Genomic DNA, 16,061 nt, shown 5'->3' with positions numbered 1-16,061 from the left:
CAGTGGTCTATGAAACATATTTAATGGTTTAGAAATGAATTGAGGTCTCCCTCATTCCTCTCTGGAGACTCGTAATCTAGAGATTTATCATAATACACAGCACTTCATTAGGTAATAATAAGGCTAATCTTTCCAGGTTCCTGTCTGCTTAATATTACAATCACTTTGCAGACTGCAACATAGTAACGTTCCATTACACCATTTCCAGAAGCTGTTCATTCCTTCATGGAAAAATAAAATCTACTGTTTACTGTACCAGCCAATGTCCAAACTATAAATATATTCGTAAAGGCTCTGAAAATAAAAATACAGAATAACATAAAGTTCAAATGCCACCTTCAAAAAATTCTATTGTTCGGGTAGATTTCTTTTTTTCACTGACCCTTAGATTTGACAACAAACACTCTGCATCCAAGGCACAGCTCTGAGCTTAACTCTTGTTGTATTTAAGGATCAACAGAAAAAAAATCTGCCATGATTTAGAATTATTAGACCGAGGGGTATATTTACTAAAGTGCAGGTTTTTAGAAGTGGAGATGCTGCCCATAGCAACCAATGAGATTCTACTTATCATTTACCTAGAACCTTCTAGAAGATAATAGCTAGAATCTGATTGGCTGCTTCTAAAAACCATCACTTTAGTAATTATATCCCTTAGAATAGTGAAGGTAAATTACTGATAAATGGGGTTTTCCATAACTTTTATTTTAAATCTTCCCTCTTCCGGGTTATTATTTCCAGGACTACCCCAGATCCCTTATCCTTCGATGCACAGAGATGATAACAGTGCTGAAAACGAGAGTTCTAAACCAACTGTAAGTACTGAGACTCTGCTGAGTTGATGCAGGTGCCAGGGAAATGATCCACCTAAAGCTACAGAAATGGTGTATTGCGGGGTTAAAAAAATGGGTTAAGCTGGCCACACACATAGCGATATTTTACCCGATTTGGCCGATTCCGACATATTGGAACGACAGATCATGTAAAATATGGCCAAATCGTGAGTAAATCGTGAGTTCCCACTCACGATCACAATGCGCGTCCCCGCTGCCGTGCAGTAGGGCAGATCTGACAATCTAGGAGGCGATGCACTGTGAAAGTTGGATGTAGGAGAGATCGTATGAAGATTGGACACCAAATCGTGTGCAGATCCTGTGGAGATCGTGTGCAGAGCTGCCGGGGAAGAGTTTCAAGGGAAGTCGTACACAAATCGTACATTTCGGCTGATCGTGTGCAGATCGCCATGTGTGTGGCCAGCTTTAGGAAGGAAAACAGCTCTTTTAAAATTGGTAATAAAATGAAATATCAATTTTGATTTAGTCAGAATAAAAAAACAGTGCAGATTTTCAATGTCTATTAAAATATTGTCTATTCAATGTTTTTGATATCTTATTTTCCAGCTCTTCTGTCAGAAAAAAAACACCTCTCTCTAGAAATGTTAAAATTTGTTTTAAAGTGATCCTGGAACCGGTTTGGGAAATCAGGGCCTGATTCAGAGCCGGACGCTCTGACAAGAGCGCTCGCTCTGAATCAGGGCCCTCCTACCTAAAATTGGAGCGGCCTCCTGGCCGCTCGCATAGCTGTGGGTGACCACCCACAGCTTATGCGAGCGGCCAAAAAGACCATCGGGCTTGCGACGAGACCCTGCTGTAGGGTCTCGCTGCCGCAAGCCCAGGAGTGCTTTTGGCTCTATCAGAGCCAAAAGCACTCCCACTGACATCACTAGTGATGTCAGTGGGGCCGGCCCCAGACGGTAGGCGTTCCCATGGGAACGCCTCCGTCTGGGCAGCAACGCCCCCGGCACGCCCACCAAAGGGGGCGTGCTGTCACTCACTATCGACAGCACGCCCCCTTTGGTGCGAGACCCATACCGACGGCTTGGCCGTCGCTATGCGGGTCTCGCGCATGCGCACAATGGAGCTCCCTCCGTCGTGCGCATGCGCACTTGGGCACCATCGACCCACTTGCGAGCGCTCAGCGTCGCGAGCGGGTTTGAATCAGGTCCTCAGTTCTAAATTTAATGAAATTTAAAACCAGTTGGAATGATTCCTACATCTCTACCCATGGGCCAAATGTGATAGCCTGACAGTTGCTGCAAATGCAGAGATAATGGCGATGTAGCAGCAAGATCTAAAGCATCAAAAAATTGCTGCTCTGAATCTGGTGGTTAAATTGCCAAAATCTCAGCACTTTTACATTAGGCCATAGACTCCGATACATGTGTGTAAGACAGCTAATACTACACATCTTACCTTCCTCTGTGTGTGCTCATTCACACGCTGGTAGGAATCCTCCAGTTCCTTTTTAGAGTGTTCTATGTCCCCTAAAGCTTCTCGCGCCAGGGTCATCTGCTTAGTGACTTCAGCATTCTGGAAGATAAAACAGATGTCACCCAAGTTCACATAGACCTTTTACATGCTCATTGGTTATTAGGATTTTCTCACCACTGGCAAAACTAAAATGGGACCATTACTTTTTTGTTTTTAATTTATGTGTCTTCCAGGCAGATTTGTTATTTTGTTGCTCTAAGGCTTGGTACGCACTTGAGCGATATCGGCACGATATGTCCTTTCTAGGTAAATTGGAACAACATATCGCGTGGATCGCACAGTGGGCCTGATTCAGACCCGCTCGCGAGCGCTGAGCGCTCGCAAGTGGGTCGATGTTGCTCAAGTGCGCACGACGGAGGCGGCTCCATGATGCGCATGCACGAGACCCGAATAACGACGGCCAAGCCGTCGTTATGAGTCTCGCACCAAAGAGGGCGTGCTGTCGATGGTGATTGACAGCACGCCCCCTTTGGTGGGCGTGCCAGGGGCGTGGCTGCCCAGACGGAGGCGTTTCCATGGGAACGCCTACCGTCTGGGGCCGGCCCCACTGACATCACTAGTGATGTCAGTGGGAGTGCTTTTGGCTCTGATACAGCCAAAAGCACTCCAGGGCTTGCGGCAGCGAGAGCCTACCGCAAGGGTCTCGACGCAAGCCCGATGGTCGTGATGGTCTTGACCATCGCGACCATCATTTTGGCTGCTCGCTATAGCTGTGGGTGGTAACCCACAGCTATGCGAGCGGCCAGGAGGCCGCTCCAAAAAGGAGGAGGGACGGCCCTGATTCAGAGCGAGCGCTCTGTCAGACCGTCCGGCTCTGAAGCAGGGCCAGTGTGTACCCACAATTGTACGCTCCTGCGGGTCGCTTGCAATGTCTTCTGGTTGTCCGTGCAGCATGGTCAATCAGAAGATATCGTGTACAATGCCATGCTGCTAAATGCAGCATATCATTGTACATCTCGCCGTCATACCACTGCATAGTGCAGTGTGTACATACAGTGCTATATGTCACTGTATGTACACACTGATTGGCCAGGAACACATCGTTCTGATGTGTACCTGGCCTAAGATATGGCGCTTCTAGCACACACTAGATATGGTGCATCTAGCACACAATGGTCTGTATATCAGAAGTTTGTTGCGTCAGCTGAGTGTGCAAGAAGCACCAGAGCAGAGAGCGACACCCCAGGCAGAAAAGAGGAACTGCACGGGGTGTGACAGGTGCAGGGTGCTAGAAGGAACACCATGAGCCTAACAAATCCGCCTGGAAGATCAACTTCACTAAAGTACCGTTCCCCTTGAAAGTGTGGCGTAAATAGTTTAATTTCAATGTACACTTATTAACACAAATACTGTTTTTAAAAAAATCTGCTCTAAAACCATTTCTCTCCTTTTTCTTGTACTCACAGTAAATATAACATGTTTACGTAGATTTTGTCTGTTGACAATATATGTTTACTGTGTTGTTGTGGGTAGGTGACAAAGACACCTTAAAGGACCAATATCCTTACATCTCAAAAAAAAACATCACATACAGTACAGGCAATATAGTGATAAGTATAAAATCACAAAAAAACACACACTTTAGCCTAGTGACTGGTTTCAGCTGTAGAACTACTGTATTTCCCAGGGGGCTCTGCAGGGGATAAAACAACTAGATTTCCTTCTCCCATTTCCCTGCTGATTCCTGACCTGCACTTTCTCCTAGTAGACAATGACGTTTCACATCTACCTGAGCTTCCTCAAGTTCTAAGTCATTGGACAGGGCTACAGAGGCAGTATGTGACTGTTGTGCACCTGAGAACATATGGAAAGGTGTCATAGAACATCAATGTTTGCTCTTTACATTAGGTATAGTCATGTTATACCAAGATGCTCTCTGCACACAGGGTACATTGCGTATCCATTTAATCGCCCTGTGCTGGCTGTATATAATTTGCATCAGTAATTGAGTATGGATCCACACTGCAACAACTGAACATGCTTCCCTTGGTGAACTCAATATGAACAAGTGTGGTCAGCGTGACCCAGTGGCCTACCACATGTGTACACAAACGTGCATAGCATGCACCTGGACATCACAGCTGTATGTGTAGACCAAAGGTTCCCTACCGCGGCACTCAAGGCACCCCAGCAGTTCAGGATTTAGGGATATCCATGGTTGAGCACAGGTGGTTAGGAATCAGTATCCTCACTGCTGCTGGCAGACCGGCAGCACTGAAGATCCCGACAGGGGATTTAGGTAAGTAGAACTAACCCTACCCCCCCCCCCCAACCTTCCCTTAGGGGTGCCTAACTCTAACCTCCCAACCTAGCGCCTAACCCTAACCCCCCCTAAGTGCCTAAACACTAACCTCCCCCCGGGGAGTGCCTATCCCTAACCCCCCCTTCCCCTAGCCTAACACTAATCCTCCCAGGGGGGGTGCCTAACCCTAAGTCCCCCCGGGAGCCCCTAACCTAAGCCTCTGCCCCCGTGGCTGTCAGCGCCCTTAGTTCGGTATGCCAGGCGTCGGGCTCCCGGTGTAGGTATAATGACAGGCGTCGGGATTTTGACTCCTGTCATTAGTACCCTGCCAGGATTTGACAGTCGGGAAGCCGGCGGTCGGCATTTTGACCGTCGGCTTCCTGACTGCATCCCGGTGCTTAAATCAAATTGACTGAGGTACTAATTAAGCCACCTGTGTCCAAGCATGGCCAACCTTAAAACTTGGACTGTTGGGGTGCCTTGAGGGCCAAGTTTGGGAGCCTCTGGTGTAGACCCTTATACAGTAGCAGCTATTTGCCTGGTGATGTTTAGAATCAAGCACCTTTCTTAGAAGTTCGGCATGGCTCTGAACAAGCTCTGCATATTTCTCCTTCAGTTTCGTGTATCGCTGCTCATTAGCTATGGATTTCCCTGCAGAATAAAATAAAGGAACAGGTTAATCATTCAATTATATCTAATTAAAATTCACAGCGGCTCTCTCCTAGCCCACACAAGATGTAGAAATTTTAACTAAACGGGTGTGGTATAAGAGATAGACAGTAATTAGTCAGACTATGTCTAGACACCAGAGGGTAAATTTACTAAAGGTCGATTTGAAGAGTGATTTACCACTTCTCAAATCGACTGAAATCGAATGCAGCATTTACTATTATTCGATTTGTTTTGCGATTTGCTAACAAATTCGATTTGAGTCGGTTTTGAACAGTGATTTGCTGTTCAATTTGGCAAGTTCATGTCCAAATCGAATGGCAAATCACCCTTCAAAACGAACTGCAAATCCCTGACACGTTAGAACTGCTTCATGCTTTCTCTTTCAGCATGACCAGAGCGTTCTCACACAGATACATGCAGACATCAGTAAGATGCCTGCATGTAATTGCCTTGAAAAAGTGTTTAAAGAGTTAAAGTTTAAAAAAAAAAAAAAAAGTGAGGTCACCCCCCAGAACAGAACCAGCCCCGGACGACTGAAACCCAGGTCTGGTTGACTAAGCTGCAGGATAAACTTTAGTTACCCTGCGGCTCCCACCATTGAGTACAATGGAGGAGCCGTTCATTGTCTGAGAGGCGGGGCCTGACCTCTCTCAGCCAATGAATGCACAGACACAGAGCTTCAAAGGAGGAAGCCACGTCTGTGCGCTTCATTCGGGAAGGAGTATTCATTCTGGTTAGAATGATTAATCCTTACTGCGATGGTTGGGTTTTTCGTTTTCTTATTTTAACCCATGGATGCCTACTGGACAAGGGAACCACTGGAGGTAATATAGGTGAGTATGTGTGAGTGTGTATGTATGTATTAAACTTATACTGTGTAAGGTGTGTGTGTTTCTTTCAGCATTTCTTTACAGGTGAACTACAGGTCCCAGTGGGCCCTTAATGCCCTGCATGCTGGTACTTGTGGTTCTCAAAGTACCAGCATGCGGGGGAGGCTTGCTGGGGGACCTGCAGTTCTTCTGGAAAGACAATGTTTTATTACTTCTATTTTTACACAACACTCACACAATCAACCCGCCACCCACCGCCCAGGGGTGGCAGGGATAGCCCCGGGCTATCATCCTTGGCTAGGGGTGCCCTGGAGAGGGAGACCCCTTTTTTTGAAGGGGTCTCCAACTCCCCAGGGATCCCTGGCCTGGGCTGACTAGCGGTCAGGGCTGATGCTGCGGCTGGGGGGTCCGGTGATAGGGTTTCCCTGGCTGTGGCATCAGTCCCCCGTTAGAAAGGGTCCAGGGCTGGTTCTGTGATTTACAGGGAGACCCTACGCAAATTTTTCCCTGTAAATCCAGAACCAGCCCTGCTTCCCATAGCCCAGTGCTGGTTGTACTGAGTACAGGGAGACCCTACGTCATTTTTTCCTTGTACTTAGTCAATCAGACCTGGGTTTCACCAGTCCGGGGCTGGTTCTGATTTGGGGGGGGGACCTCACATCAATTTTTTTAAAAATTTTAACTGTTTAAATACTTTATTCAGTCAGATACATGCAGGCATCTCACTGATGTCTGCATGTATCTGTGTCAATCCCACCTGCTCATGCTGAAATTGAAAGCATGAAGCAGGTCTATTATATTGCGGATTTGAAGTTTGATTTGAAGTCCGAATTTGAGGTCGATTTCAAATTGAATGATAGTAAATAAGGGTTTTGTGTGTTGGGCTATGTAAAAGTACCAATGTTTTTCCGATGGTCGATTTGAGGCTGATTTGACTCAAATTTTGATTTGAAGTCCAATTTTTCATTCGATTTGGCCTTTAGTAAATACCCAAAAGCAAAATCGAATCCAAATCGAATGAAAATCGCACCTCAAATCACTCAAAATGCCAAATCGACCTTTAGTAAATTTACCCCCAGATGTTAGACAGTCAATAGTTAGACAGGGAAAAAAGTTAGACACAAACAAAAGTCAGACACACTAAAGTTAGACATGTAAAAAGTTCGACAGGTACAAAAGGTCGACAAGGTCAAAAATTTGACATGAAAATAGTCGACACAGAAATGGTCGACAATAATTCTATTTGTTTTTTAGCCCTAATCTTCACCCTAACCCTCCCCTTGGTGCATAACCCTAACCCTCCCTCCTGGTGCCTAACCCTAACCGTCTGGGTAAGTGCCTAACCCTAACCGTCCAGTAAGTGCCTAACCCTAAAAAAATAAATAAAAATGTGTCGACCATTTTTGTGTCGATCTTTTTCATGTCGAACTTTTGACCCTGTCGATCTTTTGTACCTGTCAAACTTTTTACATGTCTAACTTTAGCGTGTCGAACTTTTATCCTTGTCTAACTATTAACTGTCTAACATCTGGTGTCTATCTAGACATTGTCTAACTAATTACTGTCTGTCTATAGTCCGGAACCCCCGCAGGTGCTGACCAACCCGCCCTCCTTCCTCCTCGTAGCTGCACGTTTTCAGTTTTACTAACTCTCCATCTGATCTTTCACTATCATTTAATAAACATACTCACATTCACTTTTACACATACCTAAGATAAGTACAGTGACACCCAAGTTAATCTGGGTACCAACTATTCGATAATTAATGCCGATCCGATAAACTCTCCGACTTGACGGAGCGATTATCGGATCGGTGTGAACTTTCTTTTGATTTCTCTAACAGGATTGGGAGGTGGGGAATGAGATAGCGTGTGCAGCCCTATGGCAGGTGCAATTCTTAGTCTGACTGTGGCCCCTGTGCGTCTGGCTACGCAACCAATTTCACTGACACGCCGGCAACACTACCATAACACATCATCAAACACACTTCTAGTCACCGCCCATCACTTTTCTGCCCCATTTCTGGTACCGTCTGGCTCAGAATGACATGCTTATTTTTGCAAGCATGCAGAAGTGTACTCATCTTTGCAGAGAGACAACCCCTTTCTGTATGCACAGTATGAAACCTGTCATCATCATCTTTATCAGTGACACTTGCACCATACTTGCCTACTTTTAAAAAAACATTTCAGGGAGATTGTGAAAGCAGCACCTATGTGCGCGTGTTACACTGGGCGTGTACTGATAAATCTGAGAGGGGTGTCCTAAACCTGACTTACATCCACATGTAAACCAGCCCAAAAGCAGTTAGTAAGATCTGTTTGTTGATGAAAACACACTAATACTTTGCAGAAATTCATAGGGATCATTGTGCCTTATAATAACCAATGCAAGGAAATTACACTAATTATCCCATTTGAATGTATATATCTCTGTTTTTAAATATAACAGCTTCATAATGGGGATAAGGATGAAATGAGGGCGATTGCTAGACTCTTCAGGGAGACAGGGAGATTGCTACTATTTCAGGGAGTCTCCCTGACAATGAGGGAGAGTTGGCAAGTATGACTTGCACCCTTGGTGAGTTACAACATAAAACAGGCTACAATATTACAGAAGAGTTTTAGTTGTAAGAAGAACACAATGACTGGCCCCCAGTGATGAGTACACTACGGAGCTTGACATATTTTCATGATTCTTGTTGTTTTTCCAGAGAATTTTCTTTGAATGATAGTCTTACTATATAGCAATATAGTCATTACCCAACTACCCACTTTATGTGGTCTGACTACAGGGGATGCCTGGAGCACATCAATAATACAGTGACTCCCAACGCTTAAGACATAAAATCAGAATAAATTACTTATTTTGTTTTTAGTCCAATTTGTCCAAACTCTGCCCCTTGCACAGTTTTCCAATGTATGCCACCCAGTTCATCCACCCCTTTGCAGTTTTTATATGCTCCACTCCATGTGATTCAATAGGACAGTGGGAATAAAGCACGAAATGAACCAAGGGGTGAAAGTACTAGGTGCAGGCCAACATGTGGCCCCACTACCTTATCATGTCCACTGCATGAGCCATCCCATTGCCCCCTGGTATCCATCCTTATGTAAGGGATGTGCCCATTTATAGGGCACATAAAATACAAACTAAACTTAGGGCTCTATTTACTAACGCATTTCTGCTGTAGTGTTATTTACCGTTTTCACTCGCCGCGTTTTTGCTATTTTTTTTTACTTGTATTTAACAAAGATGCGCTCGCCAGACGAGCGCTAGTGTAAATAAACCAGGCAGCGCTGTTCTCTCATGCCAGCGTCGCTGACAAATTAAGTATTTTTTTTTATTTTCTGAAATTGGCGCATGCGCGTTTTTTCCTTTCCTTGCACATGCGCAGTCTCTCTGCCCAGATCTGTGTCCACCATTACAGCTAAGGTAAGGTTTTTGTTCTCTGTCTTATCTGTTTTGTTTATTTGTAAGCTTTCTGTTTGTTGGGTGGCAGGTTTTTTTGTACTTCACTGGGGATGTACTTGTGCGCCCGGCTACCCTACTGCAGAATGTACTCCGGAGGAGCCTGCAGGGAGGTGGCGGACAGCCATGCATGGGAATCTTAGGCGTCCAGCAGGTAGGGGTGAGGGGGCAGCTCCTCGCACCAGTCGGCAGCAGTAGACGGGACATGACAGCACAGACAGGTGGTGTAGTGGGCTCACCTGATGTGTGCACACTTCTCCTCTGTGGTTGCCATAGGTGCGGCGCCCCTTTGAAAGCGGCACGCGCCGATATGCCTTCCACCTTTCCTACCACATTCTGCCCCCCCCCCCCATCAGTCCCAGGTCCTGTGCTTGCCGTGTGTCACTGTGTCTAATGAGGGTGTCGCATCAATGAGAATAGTGCCACATTGCTGTTGGCCACAAATTAACAGAGGCAGGACCCTGGCGAGTTCAAATTAAGCCAACGAGCGGTAAGTAACAACTACCGCTCATTGTTAAATACCAACAGCAACACATTTCTTAGGCAGATATGCAAATTAAATAGTGCTGCATTACAGCAGCGCAATCTACAATGATAAATAGCAGCAGCTGAAAATAACATTCAAAACAAGTTTAGAACAACTCAAACACGTTAGTAAATGGAGCCCTTATTCTCTAAAACAGAGAAATATGCTTGAAAGCTGTATTCTGTATTTGGCGGAATTACAGAATTACAGGCATATGTGTGTACATAGATACGCCTGTTTTCAGACGGATGTCTTGTAGCAAGGATAGGACTGGCGCAAATGCGCACCGATAACAGCTATGAAAACAAACATATGGATAGGGGCAGTGCTGGCGTAATTACAGCCAACAACTTCCAAAAGGGAAAATATGCCATATCAAAAAATCAGACATTTGCTTTTATTGTTTTATTTGTACTTGACTGATCAAACTTATTCCAGATTGGTTACTATGGGTTACTGTGTATATACTAGTAAATAAGCCCCAATGCCAGTTACTAAATGATGGTACTACAGCAGCACTCAAAATGCTGGATTCTTACTCTCTATCTCTGTCAGACTTTTCTGCGCTTTCTCTGTATCCTGTCTCCTCCTCTTCAACTCTTCCAACTCAGTGCGCAGAAACTCATTGTCATCCACTGCCTGCTCCCTCAGGTGCTTCTGTTCCGCTAACTCCGCCTCTAGTTCTTGGATCCGCCCTTTCAGATTAATAACCAACCGGTGACTCTGAAACACATAAACATCTGTTAAATACGCCTTTCATCTCCATCTTGAACTTTTTACAATGTTAATCATTTCTAAAACAAAACCATTTCAAAGGTAAAGCAGATATTGCGTTTGACGTCATTTAGACAGTTTCTGCAGGTCTATAGCTCCGTCTGTGTGTAATATCATGTGATCATCACTGAATGGGGTTGTGGAATAAATGATTAGTGTGATCATTATATTTGTGTGATCACACCAATGAGATTCAATGAAAAGATGGATGGGTGTGTGGGATATTTAAAATAAAGAATGACAAACCTGTAGGTGTTTAGGTTACAGAGTTTACACATAAGCAAATGGGGATAATTTATCGGACTTGTCTGGAAATCATGAAATGTCAGTATTCTCTGTAGGAAAGTGGCTGTGCCCAATGTGATCAGAATGACATGCAGGAAAGCATATAAAGATGGCTCAACTCACCATACAAAATGATGATCAGTTACTGGGCCAATTAATTGCATTTCAAAGAATATGGGATGGTCTATCCTAAATGAAACACAATAGCAGAATATTGATTACATGGGGACTGGCTTGCCAGGTGATCTAGCAGGAAGTATGATGCCGGGCCCTGGCTGGTGCTGCTTTCCTTAGTCCTAACAGCAGTATGTTGTAGGCTGACCTCCTGTTCAGTCAGGTGCATAAATATTGGGACATTGACAGAATTTTCATATTTTGGCCTCTATTCACCACCACAATGGCTTTGAAATGAAACAAACAAGATGTGCTTTAACTGCAGACTTTCAGATTTAATTTGAGGGTAATTACATCCAAATCAGGTGAACGGTGTAGGGATTACAACAGTTTCTATATGTGCCTCCCACTTTTTAAGGGTCCAAAAGTAATGGGACTATCCACTCAAAAGCTATTTAATGGACAGGTGTGGGCTATTCCCTCGTTATTTCATTAAAAAATTAAGCAGGTAAAAGGTCTGGAGTTGATTCTAGGTGTGACATTTGCATTTGGAATCAGTTGCTGTCGACTCTCAATATGAGATCCAAAAAGCTGTCACTATCAGTGAAGCAAGCCATCATTAGGCTGAAAATCAAAACAAACCCATCAGAGAGATAGCAAAAACATTAGGTGTGGCCAAATCAACTGTTTGGAACATTCTTAAAAAGAAAGAACACACCGGAGAGCTCAGCAACACCAAAAGACCCGGAAGACAACGGAAAACAACTGTGGTGGAATGCAGAAGAATTATTTCCCTGGTGAAGAAAAACCCCTTCACAACAGTTGGCCAAATCAAGAACACTCTCCAGGAGTTAGGTGTATATGTGTCAAAGTCAACAATCAAGAGAAGACTTCACAACAGTGAATATAGAGGGTTCACCACAAGATGTAAACCATTGGTGAGCCACAAAAACAGGAAGACCAGATTAGAGTTTGCCAAACATCATCTAAAAAAGCCATTACAGTTCTGAAACAACATCCTATGGACAGATGAGACAAAGATCAACTTGTACCAGAGTGATGGGAAGAGAAGAGTATGGAGAAGGAAAGGAACTGCTCATGATCCAAAACATACCACCTCATCAGTGAAGCATGGTGGTGGTAGTGTCATGGCATGGGCATGTATGGCTGCCAATGGAACTGGTTCCCTTGTATTTATTGATGATGGTGACCGCTGACAAAAGCAGCAGAATGAATTCTGAAGTATTTTGGGCAATATTATATGCTCATATTCAGTCAAATGCTTCAGAACTCATAGGACGGTGCTTCACAGTACAGATGGACAATGACCCGAAGCATACTGCAAAAGCAACCAAAGAGTTTTTTAAGGCTAAAAAGTGGAATGTTATGCAATGGCCAAGTCAATCCCCTGACCTGAATCCGATTGAGCATGCATTTCACTTGATGAAGACAAAACTGAAGGGAAAATTCCCCAAGAACAAGCAGAAACTGAAGACATTTGCAGTAGAGGCCTGTCAATGTCCCAATATTTATGCACCTGACTGTAACTAATATTCTGGTGATCGTGTTTAACTTGTGATATTTTACTTCAAACTGAGGCCCCCATTTACTAACGAGTTTTATCACCAATTTCACTGCGTATGATAATGGTGCTCCAGCCAATCAGCTACCAACTGTCATTTTTCTAACACTTGACAGTTGGGAGCTGATTGGCTGGAGCACCATTTATCATACACAGTGAAATGTATCACTTGTTTTGGTGATAAAACTCGTTAGTAAATGAGGCCCTGAATTTCCTGTTTTGGGTGAAATTAGCCTTTAACGTTCCCTTCGGTTATGTATTTATGTAAATTACTATGTTTCTCATTTCAGGAATATGTCCTAACTTCCGCTTAAATGCTCTGCATGTCAACAGCGTCATAGAAACGCTTATTGAGGAAGGTCCACGTTAGAGCGGTCAGTCATCATGTAGTACTTCTCTTACATCAAATGGAATTCTCCACCAATCACAACATGCTCTCTCAGTTCTAGACCTGCGACTCAGTAAGCTTAGGAAGTATAGAGATATCAAGTGATCGATGGAAGGACTTTCTTTGCAGTAGGGAAGATTTAGGTATTACTTATATCCTAATTATCACGATCTAGGAAGTACAGTGTTTATTTGATTGTCTCTCCCACCATCCCCTACATCATTATATTTGTTTCAACTCACGGAGAGTATTACATTACCTTGGGTACCACAGGCAGTTGCCTCTGGAGTCTGCAGTAATAAACGGGTACTTCTAAGGGAGTGAAAGGTGTTGGGGGGTATCCTTGCACTTCAAAAGACATGAGCATGCCCCTGGTGGACATGGTCATTTTTGCATGCCTGCTGCATAAAAGTACATTTATGCTGATTTCCTCGGGAAAATTGTTAGGAGGTATGGGATTGTGGGGGAGATGTATGAAGAGGCAGACTCCGGGTATTATTTATCAGAACCTGCTTCGCCCGTTTTGCTGTGAACAGACAGCACTGAATGACAGCTCTGACATAGACCCACCTCAATAGGCAGTTCTATGGTGTTTCAGCATGCTAATGAGCTTACCAACAGTCAGCCATCATTTGACCAATAAATTACATTTGTTTTCATTTTTCCACAACACGTTAAGTAATATTTTTGGTACACACATATCTGACACGAAGCACAACTGCATTGCCTCTCTTACATAAGTTGTGTAATACTGAGTCAGGGTGAAGTTACAGATGTGTCCTTGCTCAACTAGCCTTAATATGCCATGCAGCGAGATGTGCCTGGCGTGAATGAGCTGCCAGGTCCCGTGCAACTCTACTAGCGTCGGGTGTAAAATGCGTCTAAGCCGCGATGCGACTAGGACGCACCAGGAGACCGTGTATAAATGGAACTTGGGTTGGAAAAAAGCTGCAGTCACTGGATGGTAGCACTTGGTATACGGATTGGGAGACTCAGTCGCACATATTGTCTCATATCAAATATTTCAGCACAGTCTCTTGGTGCGTCTTAGTCTCATCGCATTGCAACTTAGATGCATTTTCTGCAAAAAAAAAGTGTGTCCCGGTGCTAGCAGTCTCCTCGGACCTGGTGCGCTGAGAGGGGCTGCTTGGCGTGTCTGCAGCAAAGACGAGTGAGGACACATCTGTACACTAACGTCAGCTTCACACAATGAGCGATTATGACCTTGGTGAAGCACACTGGAGGTGAGACCATACAAAGCACAGAGGATAGCTCTATGGTTTCCCTTGTTGCCTGTGTCACTCAGATGTAAGATATTTACTACAAAGGAATTTATGTTTAGTAGTATGTGATACTCCCATATCCATGGATAAAGCACCGTGTGACCAGAATAACTCTCACTTCCACTGACTTTTATATTTGGTGACTAATGTTACCTCTGCTTTGAAGTTCCCCAGCTCATCTCTTAGAATGGCAATTTCTTTGTACAGCTGCTCTATGATTCGATCTCTGAGGGACATAGCAGAATAAGAAAAGGTGGAAGACATAGAGCAGAGGTTTTAGCTTCAACCAATTTATAATAAGAATTGACAACAAACTAATAATGAATTGAAAATATAAATCATTTCTTCAACCAAAGCTGCTGACTATTCCATTACTCCTTCCCACCGACATGTTTATATGCATCGTAAAAACTGATTCTGCTGTTTCATGAAGGCATTATGTAACTGTCCTTTACGGATTGCCTCCATACAATGAATGACATGCTTTTTACATTGTGCCGGCACTGATGTCACAAGATTTTTATATTCTATCTGCAATGACCTCACAACCTTTTTAAAATGTAGCTGCAGTGGCATCATACATTTTTACATTGTAGCTACAGTGACATCACAAGCTTTTTACATTGCAGCTACAATGACATCACAAGCTTTTCACATTGCAGCTACAATGACATCACAAGCATTTTACATTGTAGCTACAGCGATATAACAAGCTTTTTACATTGTAGCTACAATGACAACACAAGTGTTTTACATTGTAGCTACAATTACATCACAAGCCTTTTACTTGTAGCTACAGTGACATAACAAGCTTTTTACATTGTAGCTACAGTGACATCACAAGCTTTTTACATTGTAGTTACAATGACATCACAAGAGTTTTACATTGTAGCTACAGTGACATCACAAGCCTTTTACATTGTAGCTACAGTGACATCACAAGTTTTTTAAATTGTAGCTACAGTGACATCACAAGAGTTTTACATTGTAGCTACTTTGACATCACAAGCATTTTACATTGTAGCTACAGTGACATCACAAGCCTTTTACATTGTAGCTACAGTGACATAACAAGTTTTTTATATTTCAGCTACAATGACATCACAAGTGTTTTACTTTGTAACTGCAGTCACACCACAAGCATTTTACATTGTAGCTGCAGTGACATCACAAGCTTTTTGTATTATATAAAAAATACACTGCCACACAGGTGCTGCCTGTAGCTGCTTTTCAAAGGAATGTGTTAAGTTCCCTATAATCGGTTATAAATATATTTAAAAAAATCTAGGAGAACAGCGCTATGGGTATATGCACTACAGTTAGTGACATGAAATTATGCACAATGCGGTTAGGTCAATAAAAACAATATAACATTTAATGAAATTCAATACAATTCAAACATTCAGACAGGACTATTGTACATTTTAAAAAGAACACTGATTAAAGCTCAGATTATGTTTGTATAAAATCCATAGACCGGTCTATTAGGAGAGAATAGAAACCAAAACGTCCAGTATCCTTGTGCAATATATGGAAGGGTTGTGGCTTACTCCTTTACATTTTA

At 43.4% G+C, this 16,061-nt stretch overlaps 1 protein-coding gene across 1 annotated transcript in view; it reads right to left on the bottom strand.

Annotated features, from left to right (window-relative positions):
* Positions 1-16,061, bottom strand: part of HIP1 (huntingtin interacting protein 1) — a 200,502-nt gene that overhangs the window by 42,905 nt on the left and 141,536 nt on the right. The window contains exons 18-21 of the mRNA XM_088477791.1: positions 14,651-14,723; positions 10,611-10,794; positions 5,135-5,223; positions 2,253-2,369 (exon numbers count right to left, since the gene is read on the bottom strand). Coding sequence (XP_088333917.1) covers positions 2,253-2,369; positions 5,135-5,223; positions 10,611-10,794; positions 14,651-14,723 — 463 coding nt within the window. The remainder of the gene's footprint in view (positions 1-2,252; positions 2,370-5,134; positions 5,224-10,610; positions 10,795-14,650; positions 14,724-16,061) is intronic.

The sequence above is a fragment of the Taudactylus pleione genome, unplaced genomic scaffold, assembly GCF_031769625.1.
Source record: "Taudactylus pleione unplaced genomic scaffold, aTauple2 ptg000203l, whole genome shotgun sequence".
Taxonomy (NCBI): Eukaryota; Metazoa; Chordata; class Amphibia; order Anura; family Myobatrachidae; genus Taudactylus; species Taudactylus pleione.
The sequence above is the reverse complement of the archived record's forward strand: the minus strand, read 5'-3'. Positions and strand labels throughout refer to the sequence as shown.